This window comes from Neovison vison, chromosome 7 (assembly GCF_020171115.1).
Source record: "Neovison vison isolate M4711 chromosome 7, ASM_NN_V1, whole genome shotgun sequence".
Lineage (NCBI taxonomy): Eukaryota > Metazoa > Chordata > Mammalia > Carnivora > Mustelidae > Neogale > Neogale vison.
Window position 1 is genome coordinate 44,711,579 of NC_058097.1, and position 15,539 is coordinate 44,727,117.

Genomic DNA, 15,539 nt, shown 5'->3' on the forward strand with positions numbered 1-15,539 from the left:
GGGTAGGGATGTGTTTGTCCCCTGGGTCTCAACAGGCCCCTATTGCTCTGACCCTCGCAGTCCTCTGCTCTTTAGCAACACGTCTTTCCCTTCCTGTGGGTGTGGGGAAGGAGACATACAGGCATTGAACAAAGACTTCTCAGGTGCCTGCCATGTGCCATGCCCTGTTCTCAACACTAGGGATACATCAGTGAAAAAATACAGATTATAAAACCCCTGCTCTTCTGGAGTTGACAATTTCTGGTGAAGAGGAGCAGACATTCAACAAGATAAATAGATAAGAAGGATAGTTTGTTAGATGGTTAAGGACTTTGGAGAAAAGGCAAGAGCAGGACTTCAGGGTGGATTACAACTTTGAGTATGGTCAGAAGGGCCTCTCTCAGAAGGCGACATTAGACCCAAGTCCCAAAGAGGGAGCCTTGTGGGCCTCTGGAAGAGCATTCTAGGCAGAGAGAACTGCCAGTGCAAAGGCCCTGAGGTAGTATTTTCAGCATGTTCAGGGACCACAGAGGCCAGTGTAGCTGAAGCAGGATGAGTAAGGGGGTGAGTGGTGGTAGGTGAGGTCCGAGAGGTGACGGAACAGATTGTGGGAGGTGGGCCACAGTGAGGGCTCTGGCTTTTTCCCTGAGTGAGAGGGAGACATGGAAGGGCTCTGAGCAGAGGAGGGACTCAGGTGTTCACAGGCTCCCTGTTCCACCTCTACTCTAGCCTTCTCTCCTGTCTCTGGAACCCCAGAGGTAGGAATATAAGTGCCCGGCCTGACCTGTGCTGACTGTCAGTGTAGCGTACTGGTGAGGAGCTTTCTTCTCTGAGGACTTGAGTCCTGCCTGCAACACTTAGGGGCTCTGCCACCTTGGAGAGCAGCTTAACCTCCCTGGGCCTCAGCTTCCTCATCTGTAAAATGGAGATATAAGGAGGTGGTGGGGTAATACCCAAGTCTACACATATCCAACACGAGACCATACAGATAGGAAGTGCGGGGAAATGTGAGTATAGGTTGTGGCCACTCTGAGGCAAAGGAAGAAAATCACTTTCCCGAGGAAGAGATGATGAACTCTTTACCGAAGGTGGTGTGGCTGGGAAAGCGGCGGTGCCTTTGGGGGTCCTGCCAGAGGCCAAATAACAGGACTTGGGACTGACTCTGGGGAAAGGTGAGACACAGCAGACCTAAGCGGGGGCTAGGAATTCAGGTTGGAGGGCTGGGAAGGCGGCGTGGCGGTCGTTGGGAGGGGCACCTGGAAGGAGGAAGACACTGGGTCACTGGGGCGGTGTGGGGGGGTGGCGTCTAGGAGTCGGGGCACTGCCAGGGGCAGGCAGAGCTTCTCCCCGACTTTGTTTAGGGGATGAATGAAAACTCCTCCAGATGTTCTGGTTTTTGAACTCAATCCGAAGGTCTCTACCTTTACAGAGTAAGATATCCTCCGCTGACACCAGTTAAATTCCTGGTGTGTTTGGCCTCTTCCTTGCCTTCTTCTTTTTCCGTTTTTCTCCTTAAAATCCTTTTTCTGTTCTACTACTGGCTACCTGCTACTCCAACATACTGAAAATTTTATTTTTCAATCAACATTAGAAATGAACCACGATCTGTACCCTCCTGCCCATGCAATTCAGGACCCTTGCATCTCTTTACTTTCCTATGCTTCCCCAAATCAGCTTGGATTTCCCCCCAGGCAAATGGCTCTCCCCTGTATCCAGATGACTGTGCGGGGCAGTTCCTCCTTACCGTCTCTGCTTCCAGGTGCGGGGGCTCTGTCTGGGTCCACGCATGGCAAAGGTGGCACCCTGTCTCAGGTTCCAGGGATAGTGTGTAGGAGAGACTGTCTTCTGAGCCTATTTGTAGGGTGATAGATGAGAGGGATGTGGGTATGATGGGAAAGGCCTCATGACCTTGGACTTCTAGCCCCATCCATTTTGCCCCCTTCCCAGGGCAGCCACACCCTGGGTCTTACCGCAGCTGGTATGGGGAACCGGTGTGGGTGGGATGGGGGCTCCAGGGGGGCTCACATCGCCCTTGGCCACTGGCCTCTTACACTCCACCTTCACGCGGTCCCTGCAGTGTTTGTGGCAACACAGCCCGCAGTCTGGGAGAAGGTCAGCAGTTAGCGGGCAGAGGCCCACCCGGGCACCCCCTTCATCTGGCCTGTAGGTGCTGGCCTTCCTTCCCACCACTGAGGCCTCACTCACCCCGACAGCGGTAGCCTTGCTTGGTGACGCCCCAGAGCTGGGAAGAGAAAGCAGAATTGGTGACATAGGCTGTGGGGGAAAGAGGGTTGTGGATGGGGCTGGGGTTGGTCTCTGGGAGTGTGGAGACCGTCTGGGAAATTCTCAAGGTTGGAGGCTTAAGTGGGGACTAAAGGAATTTGGGGTTATTGTAAGTTTGGGGAGTCACCTGGGATATTAGATAAAATCTGGAATTAATGAACCATGAGTTCTATGGGCAGGGATGGTGTCTGTTGTGTCTTCTGCTGTGTGCCCCCCTCCACAGCCCTCAAGTCTAGAACAATCTGGCATGCAGGAGGTATTGCGTGAATAGGAAGTGAATGAAAATATGGGTTTGGGAAGTAATCCAAGGTTTGTGAATTAGTGTTGGTTTGGAGATTGAGAGATCAGTCTGTTATCCAGAGTTTGAGGAGGCCTTGAATTTGAAAATTATCCAGGGTTTGAATTCTCCGGAGTCTAAAGACTTGGAAAGGGATTCTGCTTGGAGATGATCCACCCAGGTCTGTGGATTATCTAGGGTTTGGGATATTCGTAGTTTGGCAGCGATCCAAGATGGAGATCATCTGGGATTTCGGCATTATCTAGACTCTGGGCATATTCAGTGTTTAGGGTTTATATGAGATGTGGGGATTATTTGAGACTGGGGAATTTTCTGGAATTTGGTGACCATCTGGGGCTTGGGGCCTGGGAGCCCTCTAGGGCAGGGCTGGCTTTTGGAACCTGGGCTGTGAGGAGTCAGGACCTGGGACTCTCTGGGCAAGATGGGCCGGAAGGCCAAAAGAGGGGCAGGGTACTCACAAAGCCATTGCAGCTGTCACAGAAGGTGGGCTTGCGGAAGGTGACCTCCTGGAAGGTGTGCAGGAAGGCCAGGCCCAGCTTGGCGCAGATGGCACTGGCCCGGAGCAGGTAGCCTGTCAGCTCTTCTCGGCTGTAGGAGCCATTCCTAGGGGCAGAGATTGTACCTCAGCGTGACTGGCCCCTTTTTTGCAGGAGTCCCGGCAGCCCCAGTGTCCTCATCTTTGGGGGACCTAGAAGTCAGGAGTACTTACCCCTGGCGGGGGGGTGGGTGAAGCCCATGGCAGGCGAAGGGGAAGTTGCCTGAAAGTCGCTCAAAGTCCTCCTGAGAGATGGTTCCTCGGCCTTCAGGGTCGTAATTCTTGAACACAGACTTCAGAGGAGTATGGAAAAGAGTAAGGCCAAACCGTGATCCTCCTGGTCTTGGATCTCTTCTGGGTCAGGACTGTACAGATGCCTTCCTTCCTGGCCCCCAGTGGCCAGGCCACAGTCCCTTTCTTACCTCCACCAGCTGCTCTACGTGCCGACCCAGGGTGGCCCTGTCGGGCTTAGGTGTCACTCCAGGGGCCCACTCCACCACCAGGGGCGCTTTGAAGGGGGAGGGTGGCTGGGGCAGGGACAGAGGGGAACAGTTAGTCAGTGTGTGGGCTTGGGCTGGTGGGCAGGGGGCAGGGGTCAGTTCTTACCAGACTCTTGGGACAGCGGGGCTCCCGGGCATAAGAAAGCTCATAGATCTCATCCTCCGTGTAGAAGAGATCCAGGGAAAGCTGTGGGGTGGGAGGGGGGGAAGGGTATTACGGATCCTTGTCTCCATCCTCCTACCAACGGCCTGTGCCTTGCCTGGATCCCCATTTGCATCCTCTTCCCAAAGCCCCTCTTTTCTGGAGACTCCTAGGCTCCCCTCTACCACCGAGGCCCCGGTCCATCTCCATACCCCCTTTTCCTAGGTCTAGAAATGCCATCTTCTCACTGAGGCTTATTTTGGGTCCTGTTTAAACTTGTAAACCCCTATGACTTTCCTTGCTGGTTTCTACTTTAGTTTTCACTATTAACACTTAACCTCTGAAAGACCATATGATTTACTCATTTACTTTGTTTTATTGGCTGTCTCTCCTACTGGGAAGTCAGCCCCACAAGAACAGCAGTTTTTTTTTTTTCCCCTGACGTGCTAAGCAGTGTCTGGCTCACAGCAGGTGCTCGATAAATATTTGGGCTCGATGGCCTTCTAGAATCAGCAGAGCACAGAGCTTTGGGCACCAGTCATCTTAGGGCAAGGCCAGCTTCACAAGCAGGGCCCACATTCAGAAGGGCCCTACTTCACTTCGTGCCGTGCTGTTACCATCTTGAAATTCTGAAGAATTTTGAGTGAGGAGCCCCACATTTCATTTTGCACCAGGCACTGCGAATTATGTAGCTGGTCCTGTCTTGGGGTCTGAAAATCAGTCTTAGACTCCATGGCCTTCAGAATCCCAGTCTCTCAATTTCTAGATCCATGGGCAGAGAATACATATATAAAATTATATAAATAGAATGCAGCCAGAACCACACACTCGCAGTCTGAAGATGTAGTGTGGTAGTTAACATATGGTAACACATGGGTTCTGAGGCTGACCTGCTTGGGTTCGAATCCAGGTCTTACTGCTGTGGGACAGTAGATCAGTGACTTCACCTTGTGGACCTCAGTTTCCCAATCTGTAGAATGGGCATGACAAGGACGCGGACCCTCCTGCACCCAGGACCCTAAGTCTGCAGAGCCTGCAGGTGCAGTCCCTGCCCCCCAGCCTGGGCGGGGCAGGGCGGCTCACCGTGAGCAGGTGCAGCAGGTCCTCACTGGCGCTGCATGGGGGTTGCTGCCTCTGGAGGGCCGCCAGCTCCTGCAGTCGCAGGTAGAGGTTGTTGAGTTTGGGTAGGTGCACGCGTCCGTCAGGCAACCTGTCGGGCTGTGCCTCGTGCAGGGACACCAGGTCTTTGAGGTGCACACCCAGGACGGGCAGCCGGAAGCCTGTGCAGTCAGCCCAGGCCCGGCGGTAGCGCGCATAGTTGTTGTGCGCAGCAAGAAGCTCAGACAGCTCCAGCAGGGCCTGTGAGGGAGGGCATATTGTGGGGGGCAGGTGTTGTGAGAGAGGCCATTTCTGCTCCCTTCACCCCCTGGAGGGGAGTGTCCTGGCAGCCTCCCATTTGGGTTCTGCACTCCCAGGGGCCCAGGGGTAATTTGGACATCTACCTCCATGTCCCACATTGGCCTCAGCATCCCCTCCCCCCCAAACTGCTCTTCCTTTTGGGTTCCCATCTCAGAAAAGCTCCATATCCTCCATTCCCCAGGCTAGAGTGATTCCCCCCCACCCCAAACTGAAATCTGTCATCATTACTTTTCCCAAAACTGAAATGAGTCATCATTACTGAACCTTTCCTAGCTCCCTGTTGCCCTCTGGATAAAGCCCAGACACCTTAGTTCAGCTTACAGATCTCAACAGGATCTTCCACTGGGCATCTCCAGCCTAATCTCCTGCCAGGTCCTGACCTCCACACTAGACTCTCCCCATACACTTCCCGGGACATGCCTAACCTGTGCTCCTCCAATGGGTGGCCTAAATTTGGTATCCTTAGGGGCATAATTTCAGTCCCCACCTGGGACTCCCAAGTTCTCTGCTACTATCTCTCTCATCTGAGTCCCTCCAGTCCTGCTTAGGACTGGAAACAGTGGAGAGGGGTCAGCGTGAGGTGTGCATGCTTGAAGAGGGAGGAAGAAAGGCAGAGGAGGACAGTCTGAGGTTCTGTCCCATTTGGAGGGGCAAGATCTCCGGGTGGCTCCAGGGCCCCTGGCTAGGGTTGGAGGGGATGGGGGAAGAGTGTGGAGCTTCAGGATAATTGACCGCTGGAACTTTGGGGAGAATAGAGGGGGTTCACCTTGGTGCTGTCAGGGCTCAGGTGCGCATGGGAGTCCTTGAGTCTGGAGATGGCACTGTGACACAGGCCCCCCGTGACGGCCATCAGTGTGTTGAAATTCTGCAGCTGGTGAAGCCTCTAGGAAGGGAGGGTGATGCAGAGATGGTGGGTATCACATGGGGGAGAGGCAAAATGGGGGTTCCCATGACGGCATTCCAGTTGAATTGGGGTGTCAGGCATGTGTGGGTATGGGCCACTGTAAGCATCAGGTGGGAGGTGGCAGGAAGTGGAGTGGCTGGAGGTGGGAGTGTCAGGAAGGAATGGGCTGCAAGCAGGTGTACAGGCATTACATGGGGGGTCAGGCGGGTGACAGACTGACATGGGGTCAGAAAAAACTGGGGGCAGGAGTCAGGCAAGTGTGAGGAGTTAGACAGGTTTGAGGATTAGACAGGTGTGGGGGATTCAGACAGATGTCAGGTGACAGGCGCTTGGGGGTCAGACTGCTCTGAGAGTCAGACAGCTGAAGGGAGATGACCTGGGTTCTGGGCCAGAGTTAGGAGCCCGGCAGAGGTGAATGGGGCCAGAGTGAAATGGAAGCGTCAGCAGGGCAAGAGGGACAAGTGCAGAGTCAGCTGAGCATCAGGGCCAACTGCCCCATCCTCCCCTTTTCCAAGTTTGCAGGGCAGAGGTCGCTGTGGGGATGGGGTGGAGCCAGAGAGGAATGGAAGACCCCCCGACCGAGGAGACCCCTGGCGGATGCTGGAATCTCCAGGTCCCAGAGATCCGCACAGGCAAGGCAAGGAGATGAGGAAGGGCGTGGCCTGAGAGGAAGTACGCGAGGGGTGTGGCCACGGTGGTGGCAGGAGGCTTCCCTTTTCTCTAGAAAGGAGCGAAGGTATCTGTTTAGGGAAGGGGAAGAGAGAGGTTGTGACACAATGAGGCTGAGCCATAGAGACATCTGACGTGATGCGGAGGGAGGCATGCAGTCTGTCCCGAAGGGACGGCTGGGACCTAGAGACGGGGGTGGGGGGGGGTGACACAAACGTGGGGGCCTGCCAGAGACGCTTTTGGTGCCCTGTGGACAGAACATTCGGGCATAAGGCTTGGGGGACGGGCCAAGAGAGGACATAATCGACAGCTACGTCAAGGACCAAATGGGGCCAGGGCGGGTTTGACGTGGTAATATCAAGGTCAAGGAAGAAGTGCAGTCACAGTCCCGGGTTAGAACCTCCGGACGGGGACCTCAGGGGGCGGAGTCGGGGTGGGCGTGATGCGAAGGGGGCGGGGCCAGAGCCAGGGTGTGGATAATGTCACTCCTGGTCTGGTCAGCGGTGGCGAGGGCCTGGCAGTTGGACTGCGAGGCGTGTGGGGGTGGGGGTGGGGGTCAGATATCTGCGCCCGGCCGTTCTTTCAGCCCCTCAGCCCCTCCGGGCAGGCCTCACCTGTGCCACCTGGATGAACTTGTCCAGCACTTGCGCGCGTTGTGTGGGCCCAGGACGGCTCAGCACCATGACCTGCACCCAGCGGGACACGCTGTTGCTGAGCCCTACGGATCCCTCCAGGGACGGGCAGCCCCGCACGGAGCCCTGCAAAACGTAGCCCCGCAGGTCCTGGGGCTGGGGGTGAGGTGGGCGTCAGGGTGGGCAGTGGCGCCTCGGCCTTGCCCTCACACGCCCATCCCCCTAGCAGTTAGGACCTCTGGGGCCCTAGTCTGGCTGTCACATGTCCTTGACATCACCGTGCCCCGTCCTGCTAACGAGAAATGTTTAAATAAAGTCAACACCGTTCTGAGCCCTCTGTCCTGTCAACTAATTTAATCCTCACATCAACTCTACCGAGTGAATACCCTACTGTATTACTCGCGTTTTAGAGATGAGGCCGGTTGAGCCGAGAGGATAATTTGCCCAGGGTCACAGAGGTGTGAACCCAGTCTGTTGCTCCTAACTGTTTATCTGACTGGTATTCAGTGAGCAAAGGGAAGGATGGCAAAGAGGGCATGAAAGCAATTTCTATTTGTCCTGCTCAAGGGGTCAGCATTCCATACCTATGCGTCCCACACTCTGTGTGCAGTGTGTGATGGATCAGGAAATTTCCATGTTAAGAAACCCGATCACCACCTTCCCTTGAAGTGGTGATGGCAATAGCTAATACTTATCGATAGGTTGAAGCATATGAAATTGTCATTTGGGTGGGTAAAATATGGCAAAACATGGCAATTATAGATCATTCTACCAGGTAGCATTCACTCTGGACAAAAGACTGATCCTGTGAGGCAGGAAGTGTTAAATTTCTCTTTTTACAGATAATGGAACTGAGGCACAGTGAACTTAAATGCTTCTTGAATAAATGAATAATTAATAAAATATTTTGAGCACTTACTGTGTGCCAGGCACTGTGACAGGTATTTTTTTTTTTTAAAGTAGGCTCCACACTCAATGTGGGGCTTGAACTCGTGACCCTGGTATCAAGACCTGAGATCAATAGTCAGTCAGATGACTGAGCCACGCAGGCACTTCCTGACAAGCATTTTTAAATGGACATATTAATTTAATTCTCCCAATCATCCCAACTAATGAAGTCTTATGATCTCCATTTTATAAATGAGAAGTCTAAGTCCCAGAGAGTTTGAGAAACTAAACCAAAGTTACACAGATAAGGAAGGGCTAATGGATTTGAGCCCAGGAGTTCTGTCCTCAGCCAGCTTAACTTATTTTTCCTAACCTTCTAGCCCCCATGTTTGAGAGTCTGAGATCTCTGCCTAATGCCCATGTAGGGGTCCTCTGAGTCTCCCTGGGCTCCACCCCACTCCCTGTCACCCCCAGGTGGGGGAAGGGACTCCTCACCATGATTGCCTGGAAGGACCGGAACTCCAGGTAAGTGAGATGCTGAGCCAGCTCCCCGGTCTCCAGGTGGTCGAAAAGCAAGGACACTTTGCGCTTTTTGCCTAGGCCTGGGCTGCTCATGGGGTGCGGGGGGCCAGGGCCACCGGGGCTCAGGCTGGGAGCAAAGAGGGGCAGGGTATCGGGCAGGGTATTGTACAGGGTGGAGGATGTGGGGGTGAGGAGGGAGACGACAGAATGGGGGTGGAGAGTGACTGACTCACAGGTTGGAGGAGTCTCCCAGGCTCCTCTGGGCAGAGTTGCCCTCCTGCTCCACAGTGGCCCAGAAGCGACCTATCACCTCTTCTAACTGAGGCTCCTGGTGTACAGTCTCAGGGTGTTGGGTCAGCCAGTATCTGAGGGTGGTTTAGAGGTGGTGAGATGAGGCTGGGCATGGGGAAGTTCTCTGAAAGGGGTCTCTTGGGCTGAGGAGTCTCTGGGTACTGGACTGGGGGTTTCTGGAAGGTTAGGGTTTGGAGAGACACCAGACGGGGCTGTCTCTAGGGCTGGGGGCCTCTAACTAAAGGCTGGTGACTCAATGGGAGAGAAACTGGGGGGACCTCTTGGAGGTGGGATTGCTAGGAAGCAGGATAGTGGGAGGTGGGTCTCCAGAACTAAACTGGGGCTTCTGAGGGGTGAGATGTCTGGGGAACAAGGTGAGAGTGGTCTTAAAAGTTAGGCCAGGACATATGGGAGGTTGGGGGATTAGAGCTGGAGGTCTCTGGGCATCAGTTATGAGAGGGTCTCTAGGATCTGGTCATGGATCTCTAAGAGGTAAGGGCTCTAAGGAGCAGAACAGGGAGGGTCCTAGGAACCAAACAAGGCCTATCTTAGAAGTGGTATTTGGGGGAGCAGGGCCAATAGGTCTGTGAGGAATCAGTCTGGGGAATCTCTGGGAGGTGTTTTTTGGGGTAGGGAACAAGACAGGGGTCTTGAGTCATGGGAGTAGAGGTCTGGGCCCAGCCCTACCTGAGCAGGTAACAGATCTGGAGCCGCCTCTGTTCCTGTGTGTTCCCTGTGGCCTCCTGGTACTTGAGTTCTGGTCAAGGCTCTGATATCCAGCATCCCAAGCCTGCCTGTTCACCCTGTCCCCATCTCCCCCGACTCTTGGGTCTCTGCCCTCTACCCTCCATGCCCTGCTCATGGCCTTGGGAGGATATAAGGTCAGCAGACGGGCAGCGAGGTGGGTAGAAGGCAGCACCCAGCTGTGCATAGCCAGTACCATGTTGAGAATGTGGTCTCCACGGCGCAGGTTGCCTGTTGAGTCTAGGGGCAGGAGAAGGGGACTCAGTGTTGGAATGGGTCCTGGGCAAGAGACTGCACGGTCTCCAGAGCCCCTGGGATTGACTTGTTCGAACTCCAGCTCTCCCTCTTTCTCCCTGCATGAATTAGGGCAGGCAGCTTGGCCTCCTGAGGGTGTCTCGGTTTGCTTGTCTGTACTGGGCAGAGACAAGCATAGCACCTGGCAAGTCACGGTGTAGATGGAAATAGCATCAGACCTCCTCCCCCTCCGCATCTCAGGAAAAAGAAATGTGTGTGTTTCTCTCCTCCTGAATGTTGTGGTTGAGATTCATTCCACACACCCTTGCTACCACTTTATACCTCCCCCCCACCCAAAACTGAGGCCTAGAAAGAGGTGGATGCTTTGCCACCTTAGGACTGGGGCGGCTGGCCAGGGAAGGGGATACTCACCGAAGGACTGAATGCATTTCTCCAGCATCTCATCTTCGCTGCAGCCGCCCTCATTCAGCATGCCCAGAGCCATGGAAGCCATGACCTTGCTGATTTCCCGTGGGCTGGGGCACGTCTTGTGGCGCCGGGCCTGTCGGGGCCGGCCCCGCCCCCCTGTCTTTCCTGGGCATTCCTGGTGGGATTTCCTGTGGGCACAGCCCCCGGGAAATCATGGGAACCCTGTCCTTCGGTCAGACCCCCAGAATTCTTCTTGACCCCAAAACCCCAAGACATCATGGGAGAAAACCCCTGGAGTATTCCAGATCACGGGAGCCTTCTCCTACCAGCAAACTCAAAGGGTTACTCCTTCAGGGAATAAGGGGAAAATACTCTCAAGACCATCCTGAACCCCAAGGAAATCATGGAGAAGACAACCCCCAGGATTAGTAAGGATCTTCCAGAGAATTGTAAGAACTCCTTCCTCCAGGCATTGCCCCCAAATTCCCCTTGACTGTATAATTCCAAGGCCATATGGAGACACTTCCTGTTGGCAGAATCCTGGAATGTATCTTGACCTCCCAGGGAATCATGGGACACCAGCATCCCACTCCTCCTACCCACACTCCCCCAATCATTCCTTCCTGTCCTTGCCAGGTTCTGCCTTCAGGGAGACTCCTCAGAATTCCCCTTTGCTCTCCAGTGGTGGTCCCTCCTTCCCCCAGGCTTCATGAAAGTTTCTCCCCAAGCTGGACCGCCTCCTAAGGTGAGAGACCCCCTCCCCTAAGCCAGTACTTTGGCAGGACCTGAGTCTTAGCTGCCAGCCTGGGTCCCTAGGTTTGGAGAGAAGGCATGGGTGCAAAGTGGCCTCACCAGGGCTCTTCAGAGCTGGGCAAGGTCCCTGGGGTGAGGCAGCTTCAAGGAAAGTTTAAAAATAACCCTCGCTCTGCCTTGTGCCTCCCTGAGGCTTGTGTTCCAGTTAGGGAAAGAGGGTAATGGAGAGACAGGGATAGTAGAGGAAGGAGGGAGCAGAATCCAGGCTGAATGGGCTTGGCTTCCACAAGGGTTAGACAGAGTGGGATTAGAGGAATTTATGTTGGCTGTGTGACTTTGTGCTAGTCACTTAATGTCTCTGAGCTTCAGTTTCTGTCATCCTTAGACTTTCCCCAGGAATTTATTATGAACATCCAATGCTTTGCTTTTCAAAAGTGCTAAATAGGGGATTTAGTTTGGGGAACCTGGGTGGCTCAGTCAGTTGTGTCTGCTTTGGGCTCAGGTCATGATCTCAGGGTTCTGGGATCAAGGCCCGCATGGAGCCCCGCCTAAAGCCTGCTCAGTGGGGAGTCCATTTTTCCTTCTCCCTCTGCCCCTTCCTCCACTCGTGCAGGTGCTCTCTCTCTCTTTCTCAAACAGACAAACAAACAAATAAATAATATCTTTTAAAAAATAATAAGGGACTTAGTTTGCTGAAGCTGTTAAGTGGCCAGAGATGGGGAAGTCGAACTTGAGATACAGAGAAAGAGAGTGATGGGGCAAACTAGAAGCCAGGCCTAGGGTACAGAGTGAAAGCAGAAGTGAGGCGACCCTCATCACAAGGGCACTGCCATGTCCCTGGCACATCCTCGGGGTTCAGAGAATCAGTCCTGAGTGTTCCTGAGCTGGCATTTACTGAGCATTGAATATGTGCTGGGCGGAGGCTTGTGCATTTGTCTAGATCAGTGGTTCTCAAAGCATAGTCCAACTGGTACCACCAGCAACACCTGGAAACCTGATAGAAATACAAGTTCTCAGGGCGCCTGGGTGGCTCAGCAGGTTAAGTCTCCGCCTTAAGCTCAGGTCATGATCTCAGGGTCCTCAGATTGAGCCTCACATCAGGCTCTCTGCTCAGCAGGAAGCCTGCTTCCCCCTCTCTCCCTGCCTGCTGCTCTGCCTACTTGTGATCGATCTCTCTCTCTGTCAAATAAATAAACAAAATCTTAAAAAAAAAAAAAAGAAATACAAATTCTCAGGTCCCACCAGAGAACTACAGATTCAGAAACTTTAGAGGTGGGCCCAGTGTATGTGTGTGTTTTAAAGACTTTTTATTTTTAGGTAATCTCTGTCCCCATCGTGGGGCTTGAACTCACCACCCTGAGATCAAGAGCCATCTGCTTCACCGACTAAGCCAGCCAGGTGCCACTGACAGTCTGGGTTTTAAAAGCCTTCCAGGTGGTTCTGATGCATGCTCAAGCTTGGGAACCACTGTTCCAAACTGTCTCACTGAGGACTTCCCAGCCCCCCCTTGGGGGGTGGGGGGGTGTTATTCTATTAACAGAGGAAGAAACTGGGTCATGGAACAATTAAGTGACTTACCTAAGGTCACACAGCCAGAAAATGAGGCAGCCAGGTCTCCGCCACTAAACTGCTGGATGTTATGGGGAGGGGACCCCTCTGCCCATCAGAGACATGCCAGAGGAGGCTGGAGGAGTTACTCAGGCTAGGGACCCAGCCACCATCGCCCCTGGGAGGACAGGAAAGCAAGTTTGTCCAGGTCATGGGAAGCCCGTTCCAGAAGCTACGAGGCCCTTACCCGTGGACGATCCGCTCTCCATAGAGCCTAGAGCAGCCAGGAGGGGTTTAAGAAGAAGGAGAGCCGCCTTGCCCTGCGTCATACTCCCCTCCCCTGGGGCAGGGCCCGGCAGGAGCCTGGAGTTTCCAGTTTAGGAGCAGGGGGCAGCAAGGGACACCAGGAAGAGCCCCGGGAGGACAGAGACACCTAATCTAGGGAGCAAGGAGGAGTGGGGGCGGGGCAGAAGGGGATACAGAGCAGCTGAAACTCCAGAGACAGCAAGGACCAGCCTCAGATGCTCAGACACACAGCCCCAGCCCTAGCAGCCCAGGACTCCCTGAAGTACTGTTCACCTGTGTTCCTTGCCCCTGCTCCAGCTCCTGTCCCTAGAGCCCGACCCCCTGCTGGCTGCCTTAGTACTCCCCAGCCTTCCTGTGTAGCCAGAGGCCCAAGGGCTTAGGGTACTCCCGGTCTCCTTGGGGAGGGTCCTCTCACCTCTTGCTGTCTTTCCTGTTCATGTTTCCTGGTGGGGGGAGGGGGTCTTGCAAGAGTCTGGCTCAGTTCTTCCCCCTTCCCAGTGCTCCAGCTTCTTAGCCCCTTGGGAGCTGGGGCCTCCTCAGTGCTTGGGAAGGAAAGAGGAACTGCCCCTCCCCACCCAGCCCCAGGCCAGGGGGAAGGAAGAGGCTGGGGAGAGACCAAAGGTCCTCCCTCCCCCACATGGGGATCCCTTCAGGCTGAGGTTTCCGGTGCTGCCGCCCCCACCCCCAGTGGCCCAGCGGGCTCTCTCTCTATCTCCCCCATCTTTCGGTCTCTAGACCCGTGATTCTCTGTTCTGTCACTGCTGTACTTCAAGGAGAACAGTTTTTTTTTTTTTTTTTTTTAAGTATGGCTATTATGACACATTTATGTAAAAATATGTGCTCAGAAAGTCTGCATTTCTGTAAGGGTATATTGGTGTATGTAAGACACAAAGGTTTGAATGGAAAGTCACGAGTAATACCTTATATATTTCTTCTTATGTTTCTTTTAATCCTGGTTTCTTTTTAAGAGTACTATTTGTATCCCATAAAACATTTTCACTTTATTACTTTTGTTGTAACAAGCCCTTAAGTAGTGCCTGCTGTATGCCACACAATGTTCTAAGGGCTTTTAAAATATCAGCCCATTTCATCATCACACAATCTTAAAGACTGTTATCTTATTATGAAAAACATAGATGGAGGTAAGCCCTCTGGCGGCCCCTTCCCCCTTAGGCAGGGGAGACCAGTATCACGTATTGCTGGGTTTCATCTGTTCCATTGGCTGTACATTTGTTTAGGTACACAAATACATGCTCATAGAAACACAGACTTTTCTTTTGAGTATGTGCGTTTTTTTTTTTTTCTTCTTTTGCTTAAATGTGTCATGCTTGTCATTTGTAAACTGATGTACAGGAAAAGTACAAATTCTAAGGGTTTAGGTGCATGAGTTGTGATAAACTGAGCATAACAGTGACAAAATCAAGAAACAGAAACTTTCCATTCCGCCCAGAGTCCCCTGCACAAGCCCCGTCCAGCCCTGCCTCTGGAAAGCTGCCACTAGCCTGATTTCTAGCAGGGTAGTTTTGCCAGGCGTTTGAGTTTTTTCTAAATGGAATAGTTTATTGTGTCTGACTTCTTCCCCTTGATAATTATGTTTTTGTGATTCTTGCATGTTATACTTGGTTATAGTTATTCCTTTTGGTTCCTGCATTGTGTGACTTTTCCACACTTTATTGAGCAATTTTCCCATCATGGACAGCTCCGTTGCTTCCAGTGTGGGGCTGTTGTGAACAAGGCTGCCGTGAACCTTCTAGCACCTGGTCTTTGCTGAATGCTCAAGTGCACAGTGCTGTAGGTAGATACCCAGGAGCGGAATAAATGGGTCATAGTAATTAATATGCTTCTTCCAAACCTTGGGTGCTAGTTATTTCAACCAGAGCTCTCCTAGATGGGTATTTTTACTCCTTTCTTCTTTTCACTAAAAGAAGTCACCATGGATTATTTTTTCCATCCTGGAACATTTAGACAAGCACAGAGCTCATGCCATTTAACTTTTCCGTGACATGACATACTGTATAGTCTCAGGTCCAATCTCTCTTCCTCTCCCTGCCTCCCTACACGTCCCCTCCTCCTCCCCCCACTCACCAAGTCTCTAGTGGGGCGGGCCATGCTGTCTATCCGCCTCTCAGTCCATCTCCCCAGCCCCTGCATCGTACCAGGTGATGTAACATGCGGGCTAAGCAGAGCTTGAGGTGTGTCCACACCCCGCCCCTACCCCCAGGGACCCAGAGAAGCGTCAGGAAGGGAGGTTGGTACAAGCACCCCTCTTGAGGCCTGGAGGGATGGTTGACACCCCCAAGAACACCACCAACCACAAAGGAAAAGGCTTCTGAAGCAAACCACAAAACTTCATAAGGCATTAGCACTTGATAATATCAGAATAAAGATTTCTTTTAATGAGGACACCATGGGACAAGTACCAGATGAGATGACAGAGTGGGAACAGGTATTTTACAAGGTTTA

General features: G+C 53.0%; 1 protein-coding gene across 2 annotated transcripts; it reads right to left on the reverse strand.

Moving 5' to 3' along the window:
* Positions 1-48: 48 nt before the first annotated feature.
* RASGRP4 (RAS guanyl releasing protein 4) lies at positions 49-13,626 on the reverse strand. 2 transcript variants are annotated; one of them, XM_044256547.1, is made up of 17 exons: positions 13,492-13,626; positions 10,473-10,657; positions 9,941-10,046; positions 9,750-9,812; positions 9,005-9,136; positions 8,745-8,898; positions 7,344-7,517; positions 5,923-6,039; positions 4,821-4,889; positions 3,702-3,782; positions 3,518-3,622; positions 3,270-3,388; positions 3,019-3,163; positions 2,185-2,221; positions 1,950-2,081; positions 1,724-1,830; positions 49-1,235 (listed from the first exon to the last, which is right to left on the reverse strand). In XM_044256547.1, exons 1-17 carry the CDS (start codon positions 13,512-13,514, stop codon positions 1,179-1,181), a joined length of 1,806 nt encoding a protein of 601 aa, XP_044112482.1. In that variant the 5' UTR covers positions 13,515-13,626; the 3' UTR covers positions 49-1,178. The 2 variants fall into 2 exon arrangements, with proteins under 2 accessions (XP_044112482.1, XP_044112481.1); XM_044256546.1 differs by having other exon boundaries at positions 4,821-5,096.
* Between the last annotated feature and the right edge of the window lie 1,913 nt (positions 13,627-15,539).

Bases quoted from the DNA above. Each gene is read 5' to 3' on its own strand.
- RASGRP4 (XM_044256546.1), bottom strand. From the start codon at position 13,514: ATGAACAGGAAAGACAGCAAGAG. The intron at 2,082-2,184 runs GTGAGTGAGGCC...ACCTTCTCCCAG, and splicing joins GCAAGGCTACCGCTGTCGGG to ACTGCGGGCTGTGTTGCCAC. The intron at 1,236-1,723 runs GTAAGGAGGAAC...TCCTCCTTCCAG, and splicing joins CGCACCTGGAAGCAGAGACG to GTGCCCCTCCCAACGACCGC.